The following is a 16,941-nucleotide window of genomic DNA, read 5'->3' as shown; positions in this document are numbered from 1 at the left end:
ATGACAGATCCTGAAGTAGAAACTTCAGAGGGTATTTTGACAAAGCATTTCATGAGACAGGACTTGGACAAAGTGTTGGAATCGTTGAGCCCAGGGAGAAGCAGGTGATACTTTGGAGATTTGGGATGGAGGATGGGAGGATGAAGACGTTGCGAGAGATTGGTGAGACGATGTGTGTGAGCCGGGAAAGAATGAGGCAGACAGAGTCCTCTGCTTTCAGGAAACTCAAGAACAAGAAGAGAAACAACCATTTGCAGCAATACTTCGTTATACAAGCAGTAATTATTTTCTTAGCATTTACTATTTTTGTGGCGACCAGATGCAACTTTGATTTACAAAGCCGGTGAGAACTTATCTGCATTAATATAGAAGTCACATTTTCCTAAAGACAAAGAACTAAAAACGAACAACTTATTTGCACTTTAAAAGTGTTTGGTAACAATCTTTTTTTTTGTCACAATTTTGGTAACAATCATCTCTTTCTATCTCTCGGGTAGTTCTTCTTTCACATCTTTCAGTATTAATGACATCATGTAATACGAGCAATGGTCTAGTCACTTTCATTGTTTCATAATAGGATAAAAAGTATAGTAGTTTTCATTTTTCTATGTTCTCAGGTGTTGCCTCGGGAATTTTAGATTATGGCAGTAGCTACACATTGTTTCTCTTCACCCCGTCTCTGGAAGCACAAGTGATGATGGTAGTGGCTAAATATTGAGATAGTATAAACACGAGTATAAAAAATAAATTATTCATTCACATAATCAGTATATAACACCATTAAATAAATATTTGTTTCAAATGGTGTTTTGTTCTTTTAAGTTTCTTTGTTTTTTTTAGTTTAATTGACGTTTGTTCAAAGCAAATCAAGAACCAACTACGATATTAATTTGGCCGACTGATAATTCAGAGATTAATTGTAATATTGATATTATTAGCGCTTCGGCCGACCTGATGATATTGATGCAACTTTTCATGTGAAGTACAAAAATATACATTTTTACTTGAAATAGAAAAAACATGGTAGAAATGTTGGACACAAAATAAAAATGAAAGAAAGAATAGGTAGCTGCATTTTGTCACCTTTCACAAAATTGTGGCTCTTGTATTTTGCTGTTCGTGTTGGACAACATATGGCATAGTTTTTTTTTTTTTTTTTTTCGTGCAACTATTATACATTTACTTCTTCTTACATCTTTTCATTTTGCCAAACTACTAAAATCGCAACATATTACTCATTATTCAACTACAGTGATAACTAGCTATATCTTTTTAATCTATGCTGTGCATTAACACTAATAATCAGAGTCATTGTTGTTATGTTTTGATCCACGTCAAGTTTTTGTTTCTCTACACTCGGACTTTGTTATTTAGCTACGATTAAATATCTCTCTTGTAACGTACTGACCATCGTCGTGAGTGTAGGGTTATACAAGTTCCTTTCATGCAATATTTAGATTAGAACTAAAGAAAAAAGAGATTTAAAGGTGGTGGAGGCAGTGAGACCCACGTGGTTGATGCGTTGGCTAACTTGCTTCCTTAAATTCCAAATCCAAATATGAACCATTACTTTTCTATTAAATGTCGTTTACGCTAATTGTCGTTTATACACTCATTTCACACATTTTATTCAAAAAATATACTCATTTCACATACAACACAAATATTCACGAGGCCTATAACCTTTTTTATTTCTCTACCATTCGTTCTAGAGATGGAACATCACATAATTTAATTGATTAATTTAAAATTTCAATTTCATTTTTTTTGTAATTCCATCAGATTAATTAGTCAATGAGTTAATTTAATCCATGCAAAGCAAATGAAGATATGCAAATGCTGAATCTAATCTTCTGTAAAGTGAAGAAACATGAAAACCAATATATACGTTTATTTACATTAATGAAATTGAATAAGTGTATACTAACTCATCAGCTCATTTTCAAAAAAAATATTTTCACACTAAAACACGGTTAAAAAAAAAGAAAACATAATCCGATTCCAAGATTAGATAATTTTGCTTAATAACATCCGCGAAAACTCGTGAACCTTATCCATAATCAGTTTTTTTATCTCTGACCGACTCCAACTCATTATCACAAAAACCAACCGTCAGATCTAAAAAACTTTTCAAATCCAAATCGAACGGTCCAGATCTCCTAACGAGAGAACAAACAGCTATCTCTTCTCCTCCAGAAGAAAACTCTTTCCTTTTTCATTTTTCCTTATAAATTTTCTCGTGCAAGAGAAAAAAAAACGAAAAAACGAAACTTGGGTGGCGATTAAAGATTGCTGAGAAGACACGTTGTCTCCGTTAGAGAGAAAGAGTTGCTTTTCTTCTATCTTCTTAGGTCTCTTCTCGTTCTAAATTTGATTACTTTTCCTTCTAATGGCGGAAGCAGCAATCAGCAGAACGAATCTGATCTTCCGAGGAGCTTGCGTGAATCAACACAAGCATGTAGTTGATTACTCCGTCTCATCACCTGTGAGTTTCGGTTTGAGAAAGAGCTTCCCTTCTCTGAAGGTGAAGCCTTTTAATCAATTCCAGAGCTCCCGATCATCATCATCCATCACAGCTCAGGTATACACATGCGAGAGATCTAATTTAGATGAAATCGATACTAAAGATTATACCTTTTTAGCCTTTTAGGGTTTTCGGATCTGTTAAAAAAGTGATCTTTACATTGTATGCAGACAGCGTTGAGGATTGGGACGCCTCAGAGATGGTGGGAGAAGGGTCTGAAAGAGAACATGAGAGAGATCTCTTCAGCTCAGGAGCTCGTTGACTCTCTAACCAACGCTGGTGATAAGCTTGTTGTGGTTGACTTCTTCTCTCCTGGCTGTGGTGGATGCAAGGCTCTTCATCCTAAGGTATAATACTTGTTAGATTCTGGAAAAGATCTAATTTGTTCTAATCGTTATGGTTTGTGATTGTTGTAGATATGTCAGTTGGCAGAGCAGAACCCTGATGTGCAGTTTCTTCAGGTGAACTACGAGGAGCACAAGTCCATGTGTTACAGTCTTGGTGTCCACGTCCTCCCGTTTTTCAGATTCTACCGTGGCGCTCATGGTCGTGTCTGCAGCTTCAGCTGCACCAATGCTACGGTAACGTGTCTCATCATCTCCACATGTAATCAAAATCATCTTAAGAGTTTGATTTTGATTTTTGATGTCTTCTTCAGATCAAGAAGTTCAGAGATGCATTGGCGAAGCATACTCCAGATAGGTGCAGCCTTGGACCGACCAAAGGGCTTGAAGAGAAGGAGCTTGTGGCGCTTGCAGCCAACAAAGAACTCAACTTTAGTTACACACCGAAGGATGTACCAGTTGAGGAAGAAGAAGCTCCCGTCCCCGCTTCAAACCCTGGTCTCCCTGTTGCTCATCCATCGATGAAGGCCAATGATGGAAAGACATTGGTCTCCTCAGGGAGATGAGATATGGTTCTCTGTGAGCGAATAAACATTTCACTGTACAGTTTGGGTGGTGATGGTAGTACTAGCAATTGGATATATAAGTTGCAGTACCTAAAAGTTGTAAGTTCTTGGAGCAGCCGGTTTAGTGGGGGTTTAGTTTTTTTTCGGGTTCCCCTGAGCAAAACCGGTTTCATGTGGTTTTCCTAGAGCAAGACCAGTTCCTATGGTTCTCGAGTTTTGCTCAGTTCTTATGGGATTGAGAGTGGAAGGTCGTGTGTACACAATTGAAGCTTTCTACTTCAATCTGCTTCATTAGGATGCTTTGTTTCTTTGGCTTGTTTTTTTTTTAACTGCTTTAAGGTATTTCTATGTAAGTAAAAACATCCAGTGAAAATTATGTTGCAAATGTCACTCTTATGGATTTGTATTTTATATAATGTTTTAAAGGTCATTTATGAATCTTTTAAAGTTTTCAAATCATATGATTTTAATTTACATTCGTTAGTTTAGCATTCTTCTGTCTAATTTATGAAAGAATTAATCAAAAGAAGGTTCGGAGACTGAAATAGTGATATTGCAACTTTGATATGATGCACACTTCTTTGACAGAAGAATCGAATCAGCATCCGAGCCATAATACAAAATGAGATCTTTGTAAACGACAACAAATTAGAAAAAAAGACTTAGCAGTAGAAAAACTATAGGATTCGAAAAGGTAACAAGATGAAATCCTATTGAAACACTCCAAGTCTGATCATTCCAGCATCTGATCAGTAGATACTTCTTTGCCACCAGCTTTCTGGCTTTTCTTCTTGTTGCCTGCTTTACAAGTAACATATTTGTTACTTCCATGATCAGATACATTGCATCGGGTAAAGATAAAAATGAGATATAAGAGAGCCTGCAAACTCAATGTTTACCTTTATTCTTTAGTTTATTGAGCTTTATTGTCTTCTTCACGCTAAATTTTCTTGTGGGTTTCTTGGAGTCTTCTGATCCAGCTGAGACAAAGAGATAAGAAAAGCAAGTTTCATTTAAGCAATAATGAAAAATAAAAGAAGTTACACTATCAAAGCCTTGACAACTTAAGCAAGAAGTTTCAGATTTCAAGTTCAAATTTTTAAAAATTTTAACCATCAGCAGAAGCCATCTCTACATCCTCCATACTAACAAGACCCTTCTCCACCATCTCTTTCTGCTCCTGTTACCAACCAACAACAACTATTATTAGTAACACTTTCTACTCAATTTGAAAAAAACTAACTAGTGGCAATTAAGGCTTTGTTAGATTCTTACTCTGCGCCATTTGCGAAGGAGTTTCTTCTGACGTTTACCGGAGACGGCGACAACGGGAGCTCTGGTCTTCAATTTATTGGTGAGTGGATCGCCGTGGATAGCTCGCTTCCTATCCGCTTTCGCCTCTCTCTTCTTCTTCGCTATCTCATTGTACTTCGCCATTGATCTTAACAACCTTGTCGCCTCCCCCCACTTGAAAACTCTAATACAAGTTCTCTTCCTAATAAAACCCTAAATCCACTATTGTATTGGGCTTTTTTGCCTTGTCTTTTATTTGGGCCTTCTCGAAAAATCTTTTATTGTTGAACCAAGCCCACATGTTTGGGTTATCCTAAGACTGCCACGTGTCAATCCGTCGACATAGTAGCCTTAGTAGGCCCCCCCTTGCTCAAAGGTTAAATCCATTTAAGTTGTAAATAAAAAAAAACATTTTTACGAGATAAAAACGTCAACAAAAGCTTTCGAAATTTTAAAAGAAAAAGACCACTTTAGTTTAAAAATTATATAAGGTTGATTTTCTAGAAGAAATTAAAAGCACTGGACTATATTTCGAAAGATTGATGAAAAAGCTATGCATTTTATAAGAAAATGAATGACATAAATTGGATTCAAACTAAACTACCAATTTTTTTTTGAATAGATTTCAGTAAATAAACTGTAGATAGTATTTAGATGACTCTGATTTTTAGTTAGATATTTTTTGGATAAAATTAGCCAATTTGTTTTTGTTTAATCAAATTATAGTAAAATCAATTTCGTGGCAAAAGACCACTAGATGTGTGGTAAAGTAGCTCAACTTTCCCATTTCTACCATAAACAACGTTGACTACATTCTCTGGTTCAATTTGGTATGGAAGAATACCAATATGCTCATATAGTATCTTTGACCTTTGCTGAATGAAAAAAAGGAAATAAATAAAAGAAAGAAGCTGTAATTTGATATTTTACCAAACCAGTCATGTCTCTCTTCCTGTCCTAAAAATCAATTTTTAAATATCTAAGACCAAAACAATCTCCACACATCTCACTAGACTAAACTAAATTCTCAGTGATCACTCTTGTTTCTCTGCACTAGAGTTGCACCAGGACTCTCTCACTTTTGGTAAAGCCTCTCTTCTTCTCCTTAGCCTTAACCTTATCGCCCTCTCTTTTTTTTTGTCATGGAGTGGTTCATAGATCTTAAGGAGTGTTTGATATTCTCTATGTGTAGTTGATGAGAAGTCATAAAATGATCAGACCTTATCCCAAAATTTAATCAATACCTTTTCATGCGGTTCTTCGTTGTAATTTTCAAACTTGGAGTGTTAGGAGAATGAGATGAATTTATATTAAGCTTTTAGGGTTGCATGTTTGATTTTTCAACTAGAATTCAATGATATCCTCTTTACAAATAAATGCCTGATACGGTTTATGCACACATGTACTTGTTAGCTTCTACCCGTGGACCAATTATTTAAACTTGTAACTGAATGTTTTGGTTATCAATGGTTTTTCAGTAGGAAGTGAAGGGAAAACTCCTAGAGATGGCTGCAAGAGATGACAACGATGATCCAATGGAGGCAAAGGAGGAGGAGAATATAAACGAAAGCATAATGGAGATGCAAGATGACCAACAGATGGAAGAAAACAACAATCAAGATGAGGAGATGCAAGCTGTTGATACAAGATCTGAAAGTTGTGTTTCTCTTTCTGATGATGAAGAACAATTGCTGATGGGACATGATGATGAGTCGGATCTTGAGGTTAGCAACATTGATATCTCTTGCTCATTTTTGTTGTCGTTGTAGTGGCAGCATGATCTAATATAACTCTCAATTATTAGTCTATTATCATGCAGAAACCTCTGAGCGAGGAAGAGATAGACGAGTTGATTTCAGAGCTTGTGGGAGTAGAGAGTAAGGTATATACTAATCTCTTCCTAATGCTGGAGATCTTGATATGCCAATTTTAGTCTTCAGCTCTTAAACTCACTCTCAATGATTGGTCTTCAGGCGGCAGAAGCTCAAAAAGCAATTGAAGAGGAGTCTCTTGCTACAGTAGAGGGTGAAGTTAGGGAGAAACTAGCACGCACACTCCGTGTGTGTTGAGGTTAACTTATCTTTTTTATTATTATTATCATCATAGGCTCATAGCTTCAAGTTCCTTTGTTCTCTTCTAATTAACATCTTTGAACGTGCATGTTTTTAGCTGGATAAATCTGTATCAGCTGAAATGATGACTTTTAAAGACGTAAGGGAGGAAACTCTTGATAATCTTGAAATTAAAAGTGCAAACTTGTTGGTATGGTTCCTCTATTTTTTTCACCAAATTTAACACTAAGTTTTATTTATCATTCAAAAAGAACTTACAGATTGTTTTTTTTTTTTTAAAGGAACTTACAAATTTATTTTCTCCTTTTTTTCTTTCTCACAGGAACAACTATCAGGTGCTGGAGTCGAACTTCCAAAGTTGTACAAAATGATTGAAAGTCAAGTCCCTAGTCGTCTCTACACAGAAGCTTGGAAAAAAAGAGCCCACTGGGTTGGGACTCAGGTAACAGAAGAAACCGTGGAATCATTGGCAAACGCAGAGAGTTTTCTTCAGACTCACCGTCCTGTCCGAAAGTAGGTTTTGTTTTTGTTTATCTTCAACTTTTAGTAATGCAACTGGATGGTATATATCTAAATATATTTTGGTGTAGACGACATGGAGAACTTTTGGAGGAGGGAGCTAGTGGGTTTCTGGAGAAATTTTTTGCTGATAATGGTGTTAAAGAATCTCAAGCTGGACCATCTGAGCTTGACTGGTTATCTCTCAACAAAGTTTTTACGGAAAAAAAGGATGAGGCTGTCTCCTTTGGTAGTAAGAATTGGGCTTCTCTTTACTCGGCAAGCACTCCACAACAAGCTGCAGCCATGGGATTAGAGTTTCCAGGAGTCAATGAGGTTAAATTTTATCACCTACCTGCCAATAATACATTTTATGCATGCATGCCTTTTTTTTCCTTTTTTAGTTTATGCTTGCACATTAGTAAATTTTTGGTCCATTGTTGTAGCCTGATCAGAATAGGAAACATAACTCACAACAAAATGTAGGTTTTTATTAAGATTAAGATTAAGATAAAAAGAGTATATAAGTCAAGTTGATGTGAAATAATAATCAGGAAAAAGCATTAAGCCAAGTTCATTCATATGATACAAGGCATTATTTACAACCTTGGGAGGCAAGTTATCTTTGAAGATCTCATGTTCCTTCTCAAGCTAGCTTTAGCAAAGTTGGAGATTTTAAAATATCGGGCTTGCTAATCCTATATCATAGCCATACTAGAATGATCATCACAGTATTTGTTTTTTCAGGTGGAGGAAATTGAAGAGATTGATGCAGACTTGGAAGGTACTTTTTTTGCCGATGCAATGGAAAACGAAAGAGTGCTTGCCCAAACTGAAGAACAAAAGAAAGACTATACTAGAGTAATTATCTTTTGACTTTACTTCTTTTGCTTTCTGTGAAATATAAGCATTCTACTTTTGAAAGTGTTACCTTTTCTGGCGGCTTCTTTATATTCCTGCTTCTTAATACGACATTAAATCACCAACAGGCCAGAGAGGATGATGATATAAATATTGATCTTCAACTTTGTTTGAATCGGAAGAGACGCAAGACAAGATCTAAACAGGTCTGTTTTGCATATTTTTTTTCTTCTGGTTGTATAGTGTAGCATATGTTTTATTGAAGACTTCTTGGGGTTACAATTTAGCTAGTGTCACCCGTTATCTGTAGGGGATACTGAAATATCAGTCTTAAATAGTGAGCCTGGTTCTCGCGAATGAGTCTCATTTAGCTGTAACTTTAGTCTAATTAATATTATGGTGACTTTCATGTAATATAAGATATAAATTTACGGAGGAATATACCTTTTTAGGCTCACGTCTTAGTGTTCATTTGGTTTTATTTCAGGTTATCAGGCACACGGCAGAGAATAGTGATGATGAGTCTGCGTGTTTGTATGTGAATAATACTGTCCCAAACCCGGCTGAAGATCAAGTAAAATGTCTGGAGACTAGCACTCAGTTTCAAAACAATGAAGACGACAAAGAGGAAAACGTGAACTTGTCTAATTCAGATGTAGATGAGATGGTTCCTGTCACAGATTCTAATGCTGAAGATAGTCAAAACACTTCAAAGAAACAGAAGGTTGGTTGCTGCTCAGACAAGTTGGTGGAGAACTTACTACAGATACACAACCCCAAGTAAGTTTGCAAGAGTACTTATTTTCTTTGGTTTATGACTCTCTCACTGTCTGTTCTTTCTTTTACTATTAGCTGGATCTCTAGTTTGCATGAGCATGAGACATTTCTAAAAGAAAATGAAGAAGAGAACCCGACAATGGAAGAAAAAGACATGGCCTGGGAAGTTTACAGGAGAGCGTTAGAGTGGAAAGGAGTTCAGCGTGTAGCTCCAGAGCTCCAAAAACCTTTACCTTCACCACAAACAGTGACCCCACGGCTCCCAAAGAGGTTCAACAGAAGTCGTTTTGTGATCCGCAACTGCACTAGAACGGCGCATCAGCGCACACTCATAAGCCAAGGAAGTAAAGTCGGTAGCAGCACGGTTTGTGGGGAGTGTGGGCTCGTATTAACGTGGGAAGATGTTACTACACCTGCGCCCAAAATAGATTACTTTTGAAACATTGCAAAAGAGTTTGAGTTTGCTTTTTGCTTATTTTAAGTTGGAACTGAAACCAAGATAGAGTTTACTTGAACTCATGCTGAAACTTGTGTCTTATAAACCTAAAGTGATTTGAGAAGTTTTAAGAGTAACTAGCCTCGGGCATTCGGTTTTTGGTTCGATTTTGGTTTGATTATTTCGGTTTTCGATTAGGTTTGGATAAGAAATTGGAATCCAACTAATATCTGAGGTAATTTTGGATCCCAATCGGTCCGGTTAGATTCTGATTTTTTGGTTTATTTAGGTTAAAAATTTAGAATATTTGGGATTTTTGGATTAAATATCAGATTTTTCGAGTTTTGGATCTTTTGTTTTTTTGAATAGGTCGGATAATTGTTAATATTTCGATAAAAAAATTTATTCATTTTTGGTATTTCAATTTATAAATAATATTTTAAAATTATTTGATTTTTTAAAATTAAATATAGTTAATATTTATAAGCTTACAAACTATATTATAGTTAATACTCATTCGATATCGGTTTGGATAATCGGTAGGATCCAAATCCAAACCAAATCCCATTTTTGGATTCCATTCTGGATAAATGCGCACAAGCCTAAGAGTAACTAACATTGCAAGGTTGTGCTTATCCCATTTTGAGTTTGCAAATCACTGTTCGAGATTTCGAATATACAACTTACATAACCATATAATTGACGTAAAACTTGAAATCTGAGGCTGAAGATAATACAGTTAAGAGAAATAAACGGAAAAGAGTGACCAGAAACATAACAAGACACTGGAACATACTAAACTATTGGAGACAAGACATAAGCTAATCTCTAATTCAAACCATTTCAGACTTAACAAAACTTGTTTCCTGTACAAAAAAAAAACAACCAACAAAAGAAAGACCTTGAACACATTTTCTCTACACTTCCCTCAACAGTTTCCACTGCCTAAGCTTCTTCCGCAACTCACCAGCCTCACTCCCCATTCCCATCTCCTCCACACCTTTAACAATCGCTGTATATATCCTCTCATCCGGCTTACACCCACTCGTCAGCATGATCTCAACAACCTGCACCGCCATCTCCATCTCTCCCTTCTTACACAGCCCCTGAACCACCAACCTATAAGTACTCCCTCTAATCCCATTCCCTCTATTACTCGTCTCCTTCAAAACCTGACTCGCTTCCTCAACCAAGTTCGCCCTGCAGAACCCGTAGATCAAAGACCGGCGCGTTATATCATCAGGACACACTCCATCCTCCACCATCTGATTGTACAGCGCCAACGCTTTCTCCATCATACCCTTCCTAGCCAACCCATCGATCACAGAGTTGTAAGTGATCAGCCCCGGAGAACAACACCTAGTCTTCCTCAGCAAAGCAAGCAGCACCATCGCCTCGTTGACCATCCCTTCTTTAGACATTGCTCCAAGAACCGTGTTGTAAGTGACGATGTCAGGCGAACACCCCTGCTCCAGCATCTGGTAGAAGAAATCGATCGCGCGGCTCAACATCCCCGCCTTGCACAAACCGTTTATCAAAATGTTGTAAGTGATAACAGTCGGCGTGCAAGAAGTCTCGTACATTATGCTCAAGATCTCATCAACTTCGTCCCAGTACCCGTGCGAACATAGCGAATGCAAAAGCGTGTTGTAAGTCACGGTGTTGAGCTCAACACCGTGAGACAAAATATGTTTAATCACCAACGCAACATCCTCCAACGTCCCTCTCCTACAGTTAAAGTTCACAAGAGAGTTATACGTTACAATATCAGGATAACAACCTTCGACCGCCATGTCCTCCACCACCTTTATAGCTCTACCGCTCCCGCAGTATCTACACACGAGCTCCACCAACACGGTGAAGGTGATCATGTAAGGAGGACAACCGCTTCGTAACTGATTCTTCCAAAACTCAACCGCGTCCTCTGCGTTCCCGTTATCACACATGAACCGAATCAGTGTATTGTAAGTGATCACGTCGGGAGATGTCCCGCTCAGGCTCATGTCTTCTAAGAGGGACAAAGCGGATCTCAGATCACCTTTCTTGCAGAGGTTACCGATGACCATGTTGTAGGTGATGGTGTCCGGAACTCCACCGGACATCACCATGATTTTTAGTATGCACATGGCTTTATCTGTTTGGTCGATTCTTGCTAAGCCGCGGACTAGGTTGGTGCAAGAAGGGAAGTGAGGGAGTTGGTTGTGACGAGCCATGACTTCGACGAGTTTGCAGGCGTCTGTTAGCTTCCCGTAGCTGCAGAGGCTGTGGAGGATGTTGTTGTTTGCGTCTTGCTTGTTCTCTGTGATTGGTCCATCTGATGAGAAAACAACCATCCTCGGTGGTTTCGCTTTGTTGTTATTGTGGAGTGATGAGGTTCTCTCGGAAAGATCAGCTACATGGTCAACGCAGAGACTACTACCACATCTCGAAACAGTTTCTTTCTTCCAATTAACCAAACGGAATCCATTGCTGAGACTCGCCTGCTTTGGAATGTGTAAGAAGTGAGCTTCAAGTAGCAAATTTGATGACGTCATCAACCTGTTTTTTTTTGACAAAGGGAGAGAACTTTCTGTTAGAATGTTCAATGCTTTATCTCCTAACCAACCTGTGGAATTTAAAAAAAAAATGAAACATAAAAAAATTGGTATAAAACATGAGAAGAAGACAGAACTAGAGATAGGTTTGAGCAGGTAGAGCATCAGAGGAAGTTGTTCTTACATAACGAATCTGGAGAAATGAAGAGAGAGAAGAGTTTAAGAAAGTCACTCACAGTTTGGTCTTCTTCTTCTTCGATTTGGGAACAAAGGCTGTGCGTGTTTTTCTTCTGCCGGGGGTTTGATATGATAAGTAGGGTTTATCCTTAATTTAAAGAGTACACCCTCTATCTCTTTACAATTTTTGTTTTATTCCCATTATTTATGAAACATTCAACATTCACTACTATTTATCCTTTATTTACAGAATACACCCTCTAACTCTCTATAATTTCATTTAATTCCCCACTATTTTTCCTTTTTTGGTTACTAATCAAAATGGAAGAAATGAGTGACAAATTCAATTCAAATTTCATTGAGATATCAATCAATCCTTGAAGTTTTAAGTAAAAAGGAACTTGGACAAACAACATTTATAAAAAAAAAAACATTTTCGGTTTGGACAGATCAGTTCCGGCTTGGTTCCTGAATCATTTGCACTGCTTGCTGCCAAAAAAGCAAAAACAATTCTCATAAACACCAGTTTTACTGTTGGAAAGTGTTCAGTTCAGAGAAATATGATAATATTCTTACTTTAAAGCAAGACAATGTGTAGTGCACATCACTTGTTGTTATCTGGTGGTGTATAACCATTCTGATCCTACAAACCACATTCCATGTAAACGTATTATATTTCTAAACTATTATAAATTTTCAATAACACTTTTCTCTACATGTAAACGCAACAATGAAGCTATGTTCATGTGAGACATACCGAGACGAATTTTCCGGGATGACAAGAATGCCATGCTCAGCTAAACTCTTGCGCAGTTTCTCAGCGGTGAGTTTTGATCCATCCTCCATATCCATGAAAATCTGAATTTCAGACATTACTAATTAAACAACATAGCAGTCTTGATAAACAAGTACAAGAGTTGTGACAATACGCACCATGTTGGTCTCCACGGCTGCAACGTTCACTCTAATCCCTTTCATTTGATTCAACCCTTCTGCAAAAACTTAAGTAATTGATTTTTCTATTTTTTGGCGGTTAATTACTAGTAGAGTGATTAGGAGTACGTACCAGCTAACAATTTTGTCTTCTTGTGGTCAAATTGTAACTTTGGGAGGTTCTCTTGAAGTGCAACCAAAGCGGCTGCGCACAGGACGCCTATTTGTCTCATTCCTCCACCTAATGTTTTTCTTAACGTTTTCGCCTTTTCTATGAAACTCTGTGAACCAACGACTACAGATCCTATTGGAGCTCCAAGACCTTTAGAGAGACACACCTGAAGCAAGAGTGTACATGTGTAAATGAGTCTCAGTTATCTTTTTAGCTAAACATTTCAGAGGTTAAAGAGAGAAAATGGTACCGAAACAGAGTCAGCAGCCTGTACAAGCCTATGGACTGGAACTCCAAGTGCCTACAAAAAAAAGATTCCGTAACATTTTAGTCTAGTGGTTTGTACGTATTAATGGTGTTATATGTCACAATTCTAGTTCAAACTTATTATAGTGTATATTTGTTAACATGGCCGGTTCTCGGCATAAACAATTGAAACATTGATCTACGCTCTCCAAAAAATTTAAAACAACTTACATAAATATAGATTCCCAAATTTATTTTAAAAAGCCATTTTCTTATTAAAATGTTACTAAACTGTCTATTAACTTCCAGAATCTCAAGACCGACCATGTATGTAACAAAAAGGATGAGATAAATGAGATGAGTGCATTACAATGGAAGCATTAAAAAGGCGAGCTCCATCGATATGAAGCTTTAAACCATGTCTCTTCGCAATCTCTCCAACTCTATCTGTATATTCCACGCTCAAACATCTCCCACCAGAGCTGCATCAAACCCTCATAAGAGACAAGCTAAGCTTTATCAAGTATAAATAACATGAGCAAAACTTACTTGGCGTGTGTGTTCTCCAAGCAAATCAACCTTGTTGATGGATAAAACGTGCTTCCTTTAGGGTCTCTAATAGCTGCTTCTATAGCCCCCAAGTCCATCGTCCCGTCTTCTTCATTCTTGATTGTCTTGGGATGCACGCCTCCTATCGTTGATATCCCTCCGTTCTCGTAGACATGGATGTGACAGTTGTCTCCAAGAATCACCTCGCTGCCTCTCACGTCGCAGTGAACCATAATGCATATGAGATTCCCCATTGTACCGGATGGCACGAAGAGAGCTGCTTCTTTCCCCATCATCTTGGCTATCTCCTCTTCAAGACGTCGAGCCGTTGGGTCGTAGCCGAGGACGTCATCGTCTACTTCTGCGCTTCCCATTGCTTCACGCATCGCATCGGTAGGTCTAGTCACGGTGTCTGACCGTAGATCCACAGTTCGCATCACCATCTTTATCTCAATCTACCTATACCACATTGTTTCTTACTAAACACTAAGAAACACCAACTCTAACGAGTAATGAGGCAAAACAAAGTGATATAAACGAAAGAATTATTATAAATAAATAAATAAATTAAAAGCCCTAACGTGTTGGATAAGGTAAGGATGGCTATGCATCAAACACTTCTAATCGTTTATAACTAATTTTAAGAATGTGTTTCAACACTTTGACGTCAGGTCCGAAGGAAGAACCTTCACATTTGTACTACCAGTAATTGAAACATTTTGAACTGGTCTTTGGGGACAGCACAATGACTCTCCTATTAAATTGCAAATGTTCGTCCGTACGTACGAATCTCACAAAATTAAGTATTATATAAATTAGGATGCTAAGAATAATAGATGTCTCCTTCATCCTTAACATCATTAAAAGAAAGCTTATCTTCAGATTAGTCTCCTCAACGTGTGTATAATATCCATAAGGAATGTAAGAAATGAAAGAAAATTAGAAGTGAGAATAATCATTGTGTTAAGATATATTTTTTTTTGTTAAGTATGTGAATTTCATTAACTTAATAATGAGGCAAAGAGATACAATGGACTTCGACTAATCTAATCCTATTGAATCTAAGTCGCTAAGTCAATAAGACAGAGCAATGGAGCCATAGCAAGCCACAAAAAAGGTAAAAAGACTCACTAAGACTACTAATAAGGTTCAATCACAACCATGAGGATGCGAGAATGATGATCATACATCCAGATAATATAGGCATATGTATGATTCAGTTAGTAATTAAAAACAGAGGTTTTGAAGAAATGAAATGATATTAAATTTTTAAATAGCCAATACAAACAAAAGGTTTTGGCTACCTAGGATGGATAACTAAGGGCAAAATTGTTAAAGAAAGACGAAAACATAAACAGATTTAAACAAAACCAGAGAGGAGTACCTGTGTAAACGAAGAAAGATGCACTTGTTTCTGATTCCAACTTGAAATTATTTAAATAACCTTGTTGTCACCTAACATCAAATTAACACAACAATTAAAGCATTAATTAACGTAACAAAACATCGTGAATCTTAAGGTAACTTTCAGATTTGTATGTTCTCTTTGTAATGGCAGAGAAAGAAGAGACAAGGATACAAACTCATAATAATGATAGATCGGAAGAGGTAGTTCGAGTAGGTTTGATGTGAAGAAAGAGAGAGATGCATGAAGCTGGTCAGTGTGGTAAATAAACTAGGTTATAAGAGTGCCGCGTGGATAATTGACGTTGATATGATACCTACCTGACAACTAAAAGTAGGCCAAAGGTAGCACCATTGGCACCGAAACTTTAGAAAGAAAGACAACGACAAAAATGAAGAAACAAATTTAATTATATACCAGACGACGAATCCTTTGTTTGGTTTTTACTAAGAAAATGCAAACAAACAAAAAACATTAGAGAAAGTTGACGTTCACGAGAAAAGGATGAAGTTGTGTTCTATATTGGAAGCATGCGTACATACGTGTCCAATGCAAAACTGATTCACGAGATAGTTGTCGTATTACTACTACGTACCCTCGGATGTATCGATGAACCAAAGTTATAGTATTCTCTCATTTTCAGTTTATCTAAGGCCGTCTCTTTTATATATTGTTGAATCTAACTATGGCTATAATGTTGTAATGATTTATGTTTAAGCTTATATATTCTTTCTTTTTTCCGGATCGCCAATTCCAAAATGTCAAATAGTGGATAGATTATTTTCATCATACACATATGTTTGCATGTAAAAGACAAAACATGAATTTGTGATGACAATGCACATCATAGCATGTATGTTTAAATTGATTATGGCCTTTTCAGAAAATAAATATCAAATACACACACAGACAATTATTACTGAAGCAATCACCAGGTAAGGTACACGGTCTACTACAAATCTTGGTACCGTTAATTTTTGAAAAGGATGAAAAAGATTTAAAAAAAAACGGGAGAGAACAAAAAGAAAAGAAAAGAGAACATACGTTTTTACTTATAAATCATGGCGTGTTTCTCTATTGATAGAGATGTGACTTGTGAGAGATTGATTGAGTCAGCTCCAACGTGTCATTTCTACTTATAAATCATGGCGTCTCCGTCTCTATCGGTTATTCCAGCTTTGATTCGTTTTTCATTCTTTTTTTTTTTTTGTAAACTAATTTTTATTTTTTCTATCTAAAACAAACTAATTTTTTATAATCGTTATTCGCGTGACACCAAACTATGAGATTTTGCTATATGTTTTTATTTCATTTCTGTGGGATTCATTCACCACGTTTCTTTCTTTCTTTCCTTTTTCAATGGTCGTTGATTTACAATAGTTTTGAAAGCATACGTAATATACACAAGCCCTATATACAATTGATTTTGTAGTGGCCCCTACAGTGCTTAAGGGCATCTCCAACCATTAACTCTATTTTAGTGTCAAAACCACACTATTTTAGTGTAATTTCAACACTAAAATCAAGGTCTTCTCCAACCATAACACTAAATTT

General features: G+C 36.9%; 5 protein-coding genes and 1 long non-coding RNA gene across 12 annotated transcripts; 3 read left to right on the top strand and 3 right to left on the bottom strand.

Annotated features, from left to right (window-relative positions):
* The first annotated feature begins 2,205 nt into the window (after window positions 1–2,205).
* On the top strand, window positions 2,206–3,864 carry LOC103843391 (thioredoxin-like 1-1, chloroplastic). Its single transcript, XM_009120120.3, has 4 exons — window positions 2,206–2,581; window positions 2,695–2,871; window positions 2,941–3,105; window positions 3,183–3,864. The coding sequence occupies exons 1-4, from the start codon at window positions 2,390–2,392 to the stop codon at window positions 3,432–3,434; spliced, it is 786 nt and encodes a 261-aa protein (XP_009118368.1). The 5' UTR covers window positions 2,206–2,389; the 3' UTR covers window positions 3,435–3,864.
* Window positions 3,865–3,956: 92 nt separating this feature from the next.
* On the bottom strand, window positions 3,957–4,965 carry LOC103843390. 2 transcript variants are annotated; one of them, XM_009120119.3, is made up of 4 exons: window positions 4,710–4,965; window positions 4,548–4,614; window positions 4,334–4,414; window positions 3,957–4,232 (listed from the first exon to the last, which is right to left on the bottom strand). In XM_009120119.3, exons 1-4 carry the CDS (start codon window positions 4,869–4,871, stop codon window positions 4,168–4,170), a joined length of 375 nt encoding a protein of 124 aa, XP_009118367.1. In that variant the 5' UTR covers window positions 4,872–4,965; the 3' UTR covers window positions 3,957–4,167. The 2 variants fall into 2 exon arrangements, with proteins under 2 accessions (XP_009118367.1, XP_033135437.1); XM_033279546.1 differs by having other exon boundaries at window positions 3,970–4,235.
* A 241-nt stretch (window positions 4,966–5,206) lies between these two features.
* LOC103843523 (protein CHROMATIN REMODELING 20-like) lies at window positions 5,207–10,257 on the top strand. The gene is made up of 10 exons (XM_033279547.1): window positions 5,207–6,451; window positions 6,547–6,609; window positions 6,701–6,787; window positions 6,897–6,989; window positions 7,122–7,312; window positions 7,390–7,633; window positions 8,045–8,158; window positions 8,287–8,364; window positions 8,646–8,938; window positions 9,011–10,257. Exons 1-10 carry the CDS (start codon window positions 6,233–6,235, stop codon window positions 9,372–9,374), a joined length of 1,746 nt encoding a protein of 581 aa, XP_033135438.1. The 5' UTR covers window positions 5,207–6,232; the 3' UTR covers window positions 9,375–10,257.
* On the bottom strand, window positions 10,091–12,414 carry LOC103843389 (pentatricopeptide repeat-containing protein At1g08610). 3 transcript variants are annotated; one of them, XM_009120116.3, is made up of 2 exons: window positions 12,090–12,414; window positions 10,091–11,909 (listed from the first exon to the last, which is right to left on the bottom strand). In XM_009120116.3, coding segments are annotated over exons 1-2 (1,623 nt in total). In that variant the 5' UTR covers window positions 12,092–12,414; the 3' UTR covers window positions 10,091–10,288. The 3 variants fall into 3 exon arrangements, with proteins under 3 accessions (XP_009118364.1, XP_009118366.1, XP_009118365.1); XM_009120118.3 differs by having other exon boundaries at window positions 10,091–11,976; window positions 12,142–12,414; XM_009120117.3 differs by having other exon boundaries at window positions 12,142–12,414.
* LOC117128067 lies at window positions 11,782–12,502 on the top strand. Its single transcript, XR_004451219.1, has 2 exons — window positions 11,782–11,978; window positions 12,066–12,502. It is a non-coding gene; the product is annotated as an uncharacterized LOC117128067 (long non-coding RNA).
* LOC103843388 (probable low-specificity L-threonine aldolase 1) lies at window positions 12,414–15,726 on the bottom strand. 4 transcript variants are annotated; one of them, XM_033279541.1, is made up of 10 exons: window positions 15,708–15,726; window positions 15,367–15,437; window positions 13,983–14,441; window positions 13,804–13,915; window positions 13,438–13,488; window positions 13,149–13,353; window positions 13,016–13,074; window positions 12,840–12,940; window positions 12,659–12,725; window positions 12,414–12,571 (listed from the first exon to the last, which is right to left on the bottom strand). In XM_033279541.1, exons 3-10 carry the CDS (start codon window positions 14,423–14,425, stop codon window positions 12,533–12,535), a joined length of 1,077 nt encoding a protein of 358 aa, XP_033135432.1. In that variant the 5' UTR covers window positions 14,426–14,441; window positions 15,367–15,437; window positions 15,708–15,726; the 3' UTR covers window positions 12,414–12,532. The 4 variants fall into 4 exon arrangements, with proteins under 4 accessions (XP_033135432.1, XP_009118360.1, XP_009118363.1 ...); XM_009120112.3 differs by lacking the exon at window positions 15,708–15,726 and adding an exon at window positions 15,566–15,651; XM_009120115.3 differs by lacking the exon at window positions 15,708–15,726 and adding an exon at window positions 15,566–15,646 and having other exon boundaries at window positions 13,983–14,437.
* Between the last annotated feature and the right edge of the window lie 1,215 nt (window positions 15,727–16,941).

This window comes from Brassica rapa, chromosome A09, assembly GCF_000309985.2.
Source record: "Brassica rapa cultivar Chiifu-401-42 chromosome A09, CAAS_Brap_v3.01, whole genome shotgun sequence".
NCBI classification, from domain to species: Eukaryota; Viridiplantae; Streptophyta; class Magnoliopsida; order Brassicales; family Brassicaceae; genus Brassica; species Brassica rapa.
The sequence above is the reverse complement of the archived record's forward strand: the minus strand, read 5'-3'. Positions and strand labels throughout refer to the sequence as shown.

Excerpts from the sequence above, each read along its gene's own strand:
- LOC103843391 (XM_009120120.3), top strand. The coding sequence starts at position 2,390 with ATGGCGGAAGCAGCAATCAGCAGAACGAATCTGATCTTCCGAGGAGCT. Across the intron at positions 2,582-2,694 it reads CATCATCCATCACAGCTCAG|ACAGCGTTGAGGATTGGGAC; the intron begins GTATACACATGC and ends CATTGTATGCAG. Across the intron at positions 2,872-2,940 it reads GCAAGGCTCTTCATCCTAAG|ATATGTCAGTTGGCAGAGCA; the intron begins GTATAATACTTG and ends TGATTGTTGTAG.
- LOC103843390 (XM_033279546.1), bottom strand. The coding sequence starts at position 4,871 with ATGGCGAAGTACAATGAGATAGCGAAGAAGAAGAGAGAGGCGAAAGCG. Across the intron at positions 4,615-4,709 it reads TCCTTCGCAAATGGCGCAGA|GAGCAGAAAGAGATGGTGGA; the intron begins GTAAGAATCTAA and ends GGTTGGTAACAG. Across the intron at positions 4,415-4,547 it reads AGAGATGGCTTCTGCTGATG|CTGGATCAGAAGACTCCAAG; the intron begins GTTAAAATTTTT and ends TCTTTGTCTCAG.
- LOC103843523 (XM_033279547.1), top strand. The coding sequence starts at position 6,233 with ATGGCTGCAAGAGATGACAACGATGATCCAATGGAGGCAAAGGAGGAG. Across the intron at positions 6,452-6,546 it reads ATGATGAGTCGGATCTTGAG|AAACCTCTGAGCGAGGAAGA; the intron begins GTTAGCAACATT and ends ATTATCATGCAG. Across the intron at positions 8,159-8,286 it reads AAAAGAAAGACTATACTAGA|GCCAGAGAGGATGATGATAT; the intron begins GTAATTATCTTT and ends AATCACCAACAG.
- LOC103843388 (XM_033279541.1), bottom strand. The coding sequence starts at position 14,425 with ATGGTGATGCGAACTGTGGATCTACGGTCAGACACCGTGACTAGACCT. Across the intron at positions 13,489-13,803 it reads GCCTTTTTAATGCTTCCATT|GCACTTGGAGTTCCAGTCCA; the intron begins GTAATGCACTCA and ends TTTTTTTTGTAG. Across the intron at positions 13,354-13,437 it reads AGGCTGCTGACTCTGTTTCG|GTGTGTCTCTCTAAAGGTCT; the intron begins GTACCATTTTCT and ends CTCTTGCTTCAG.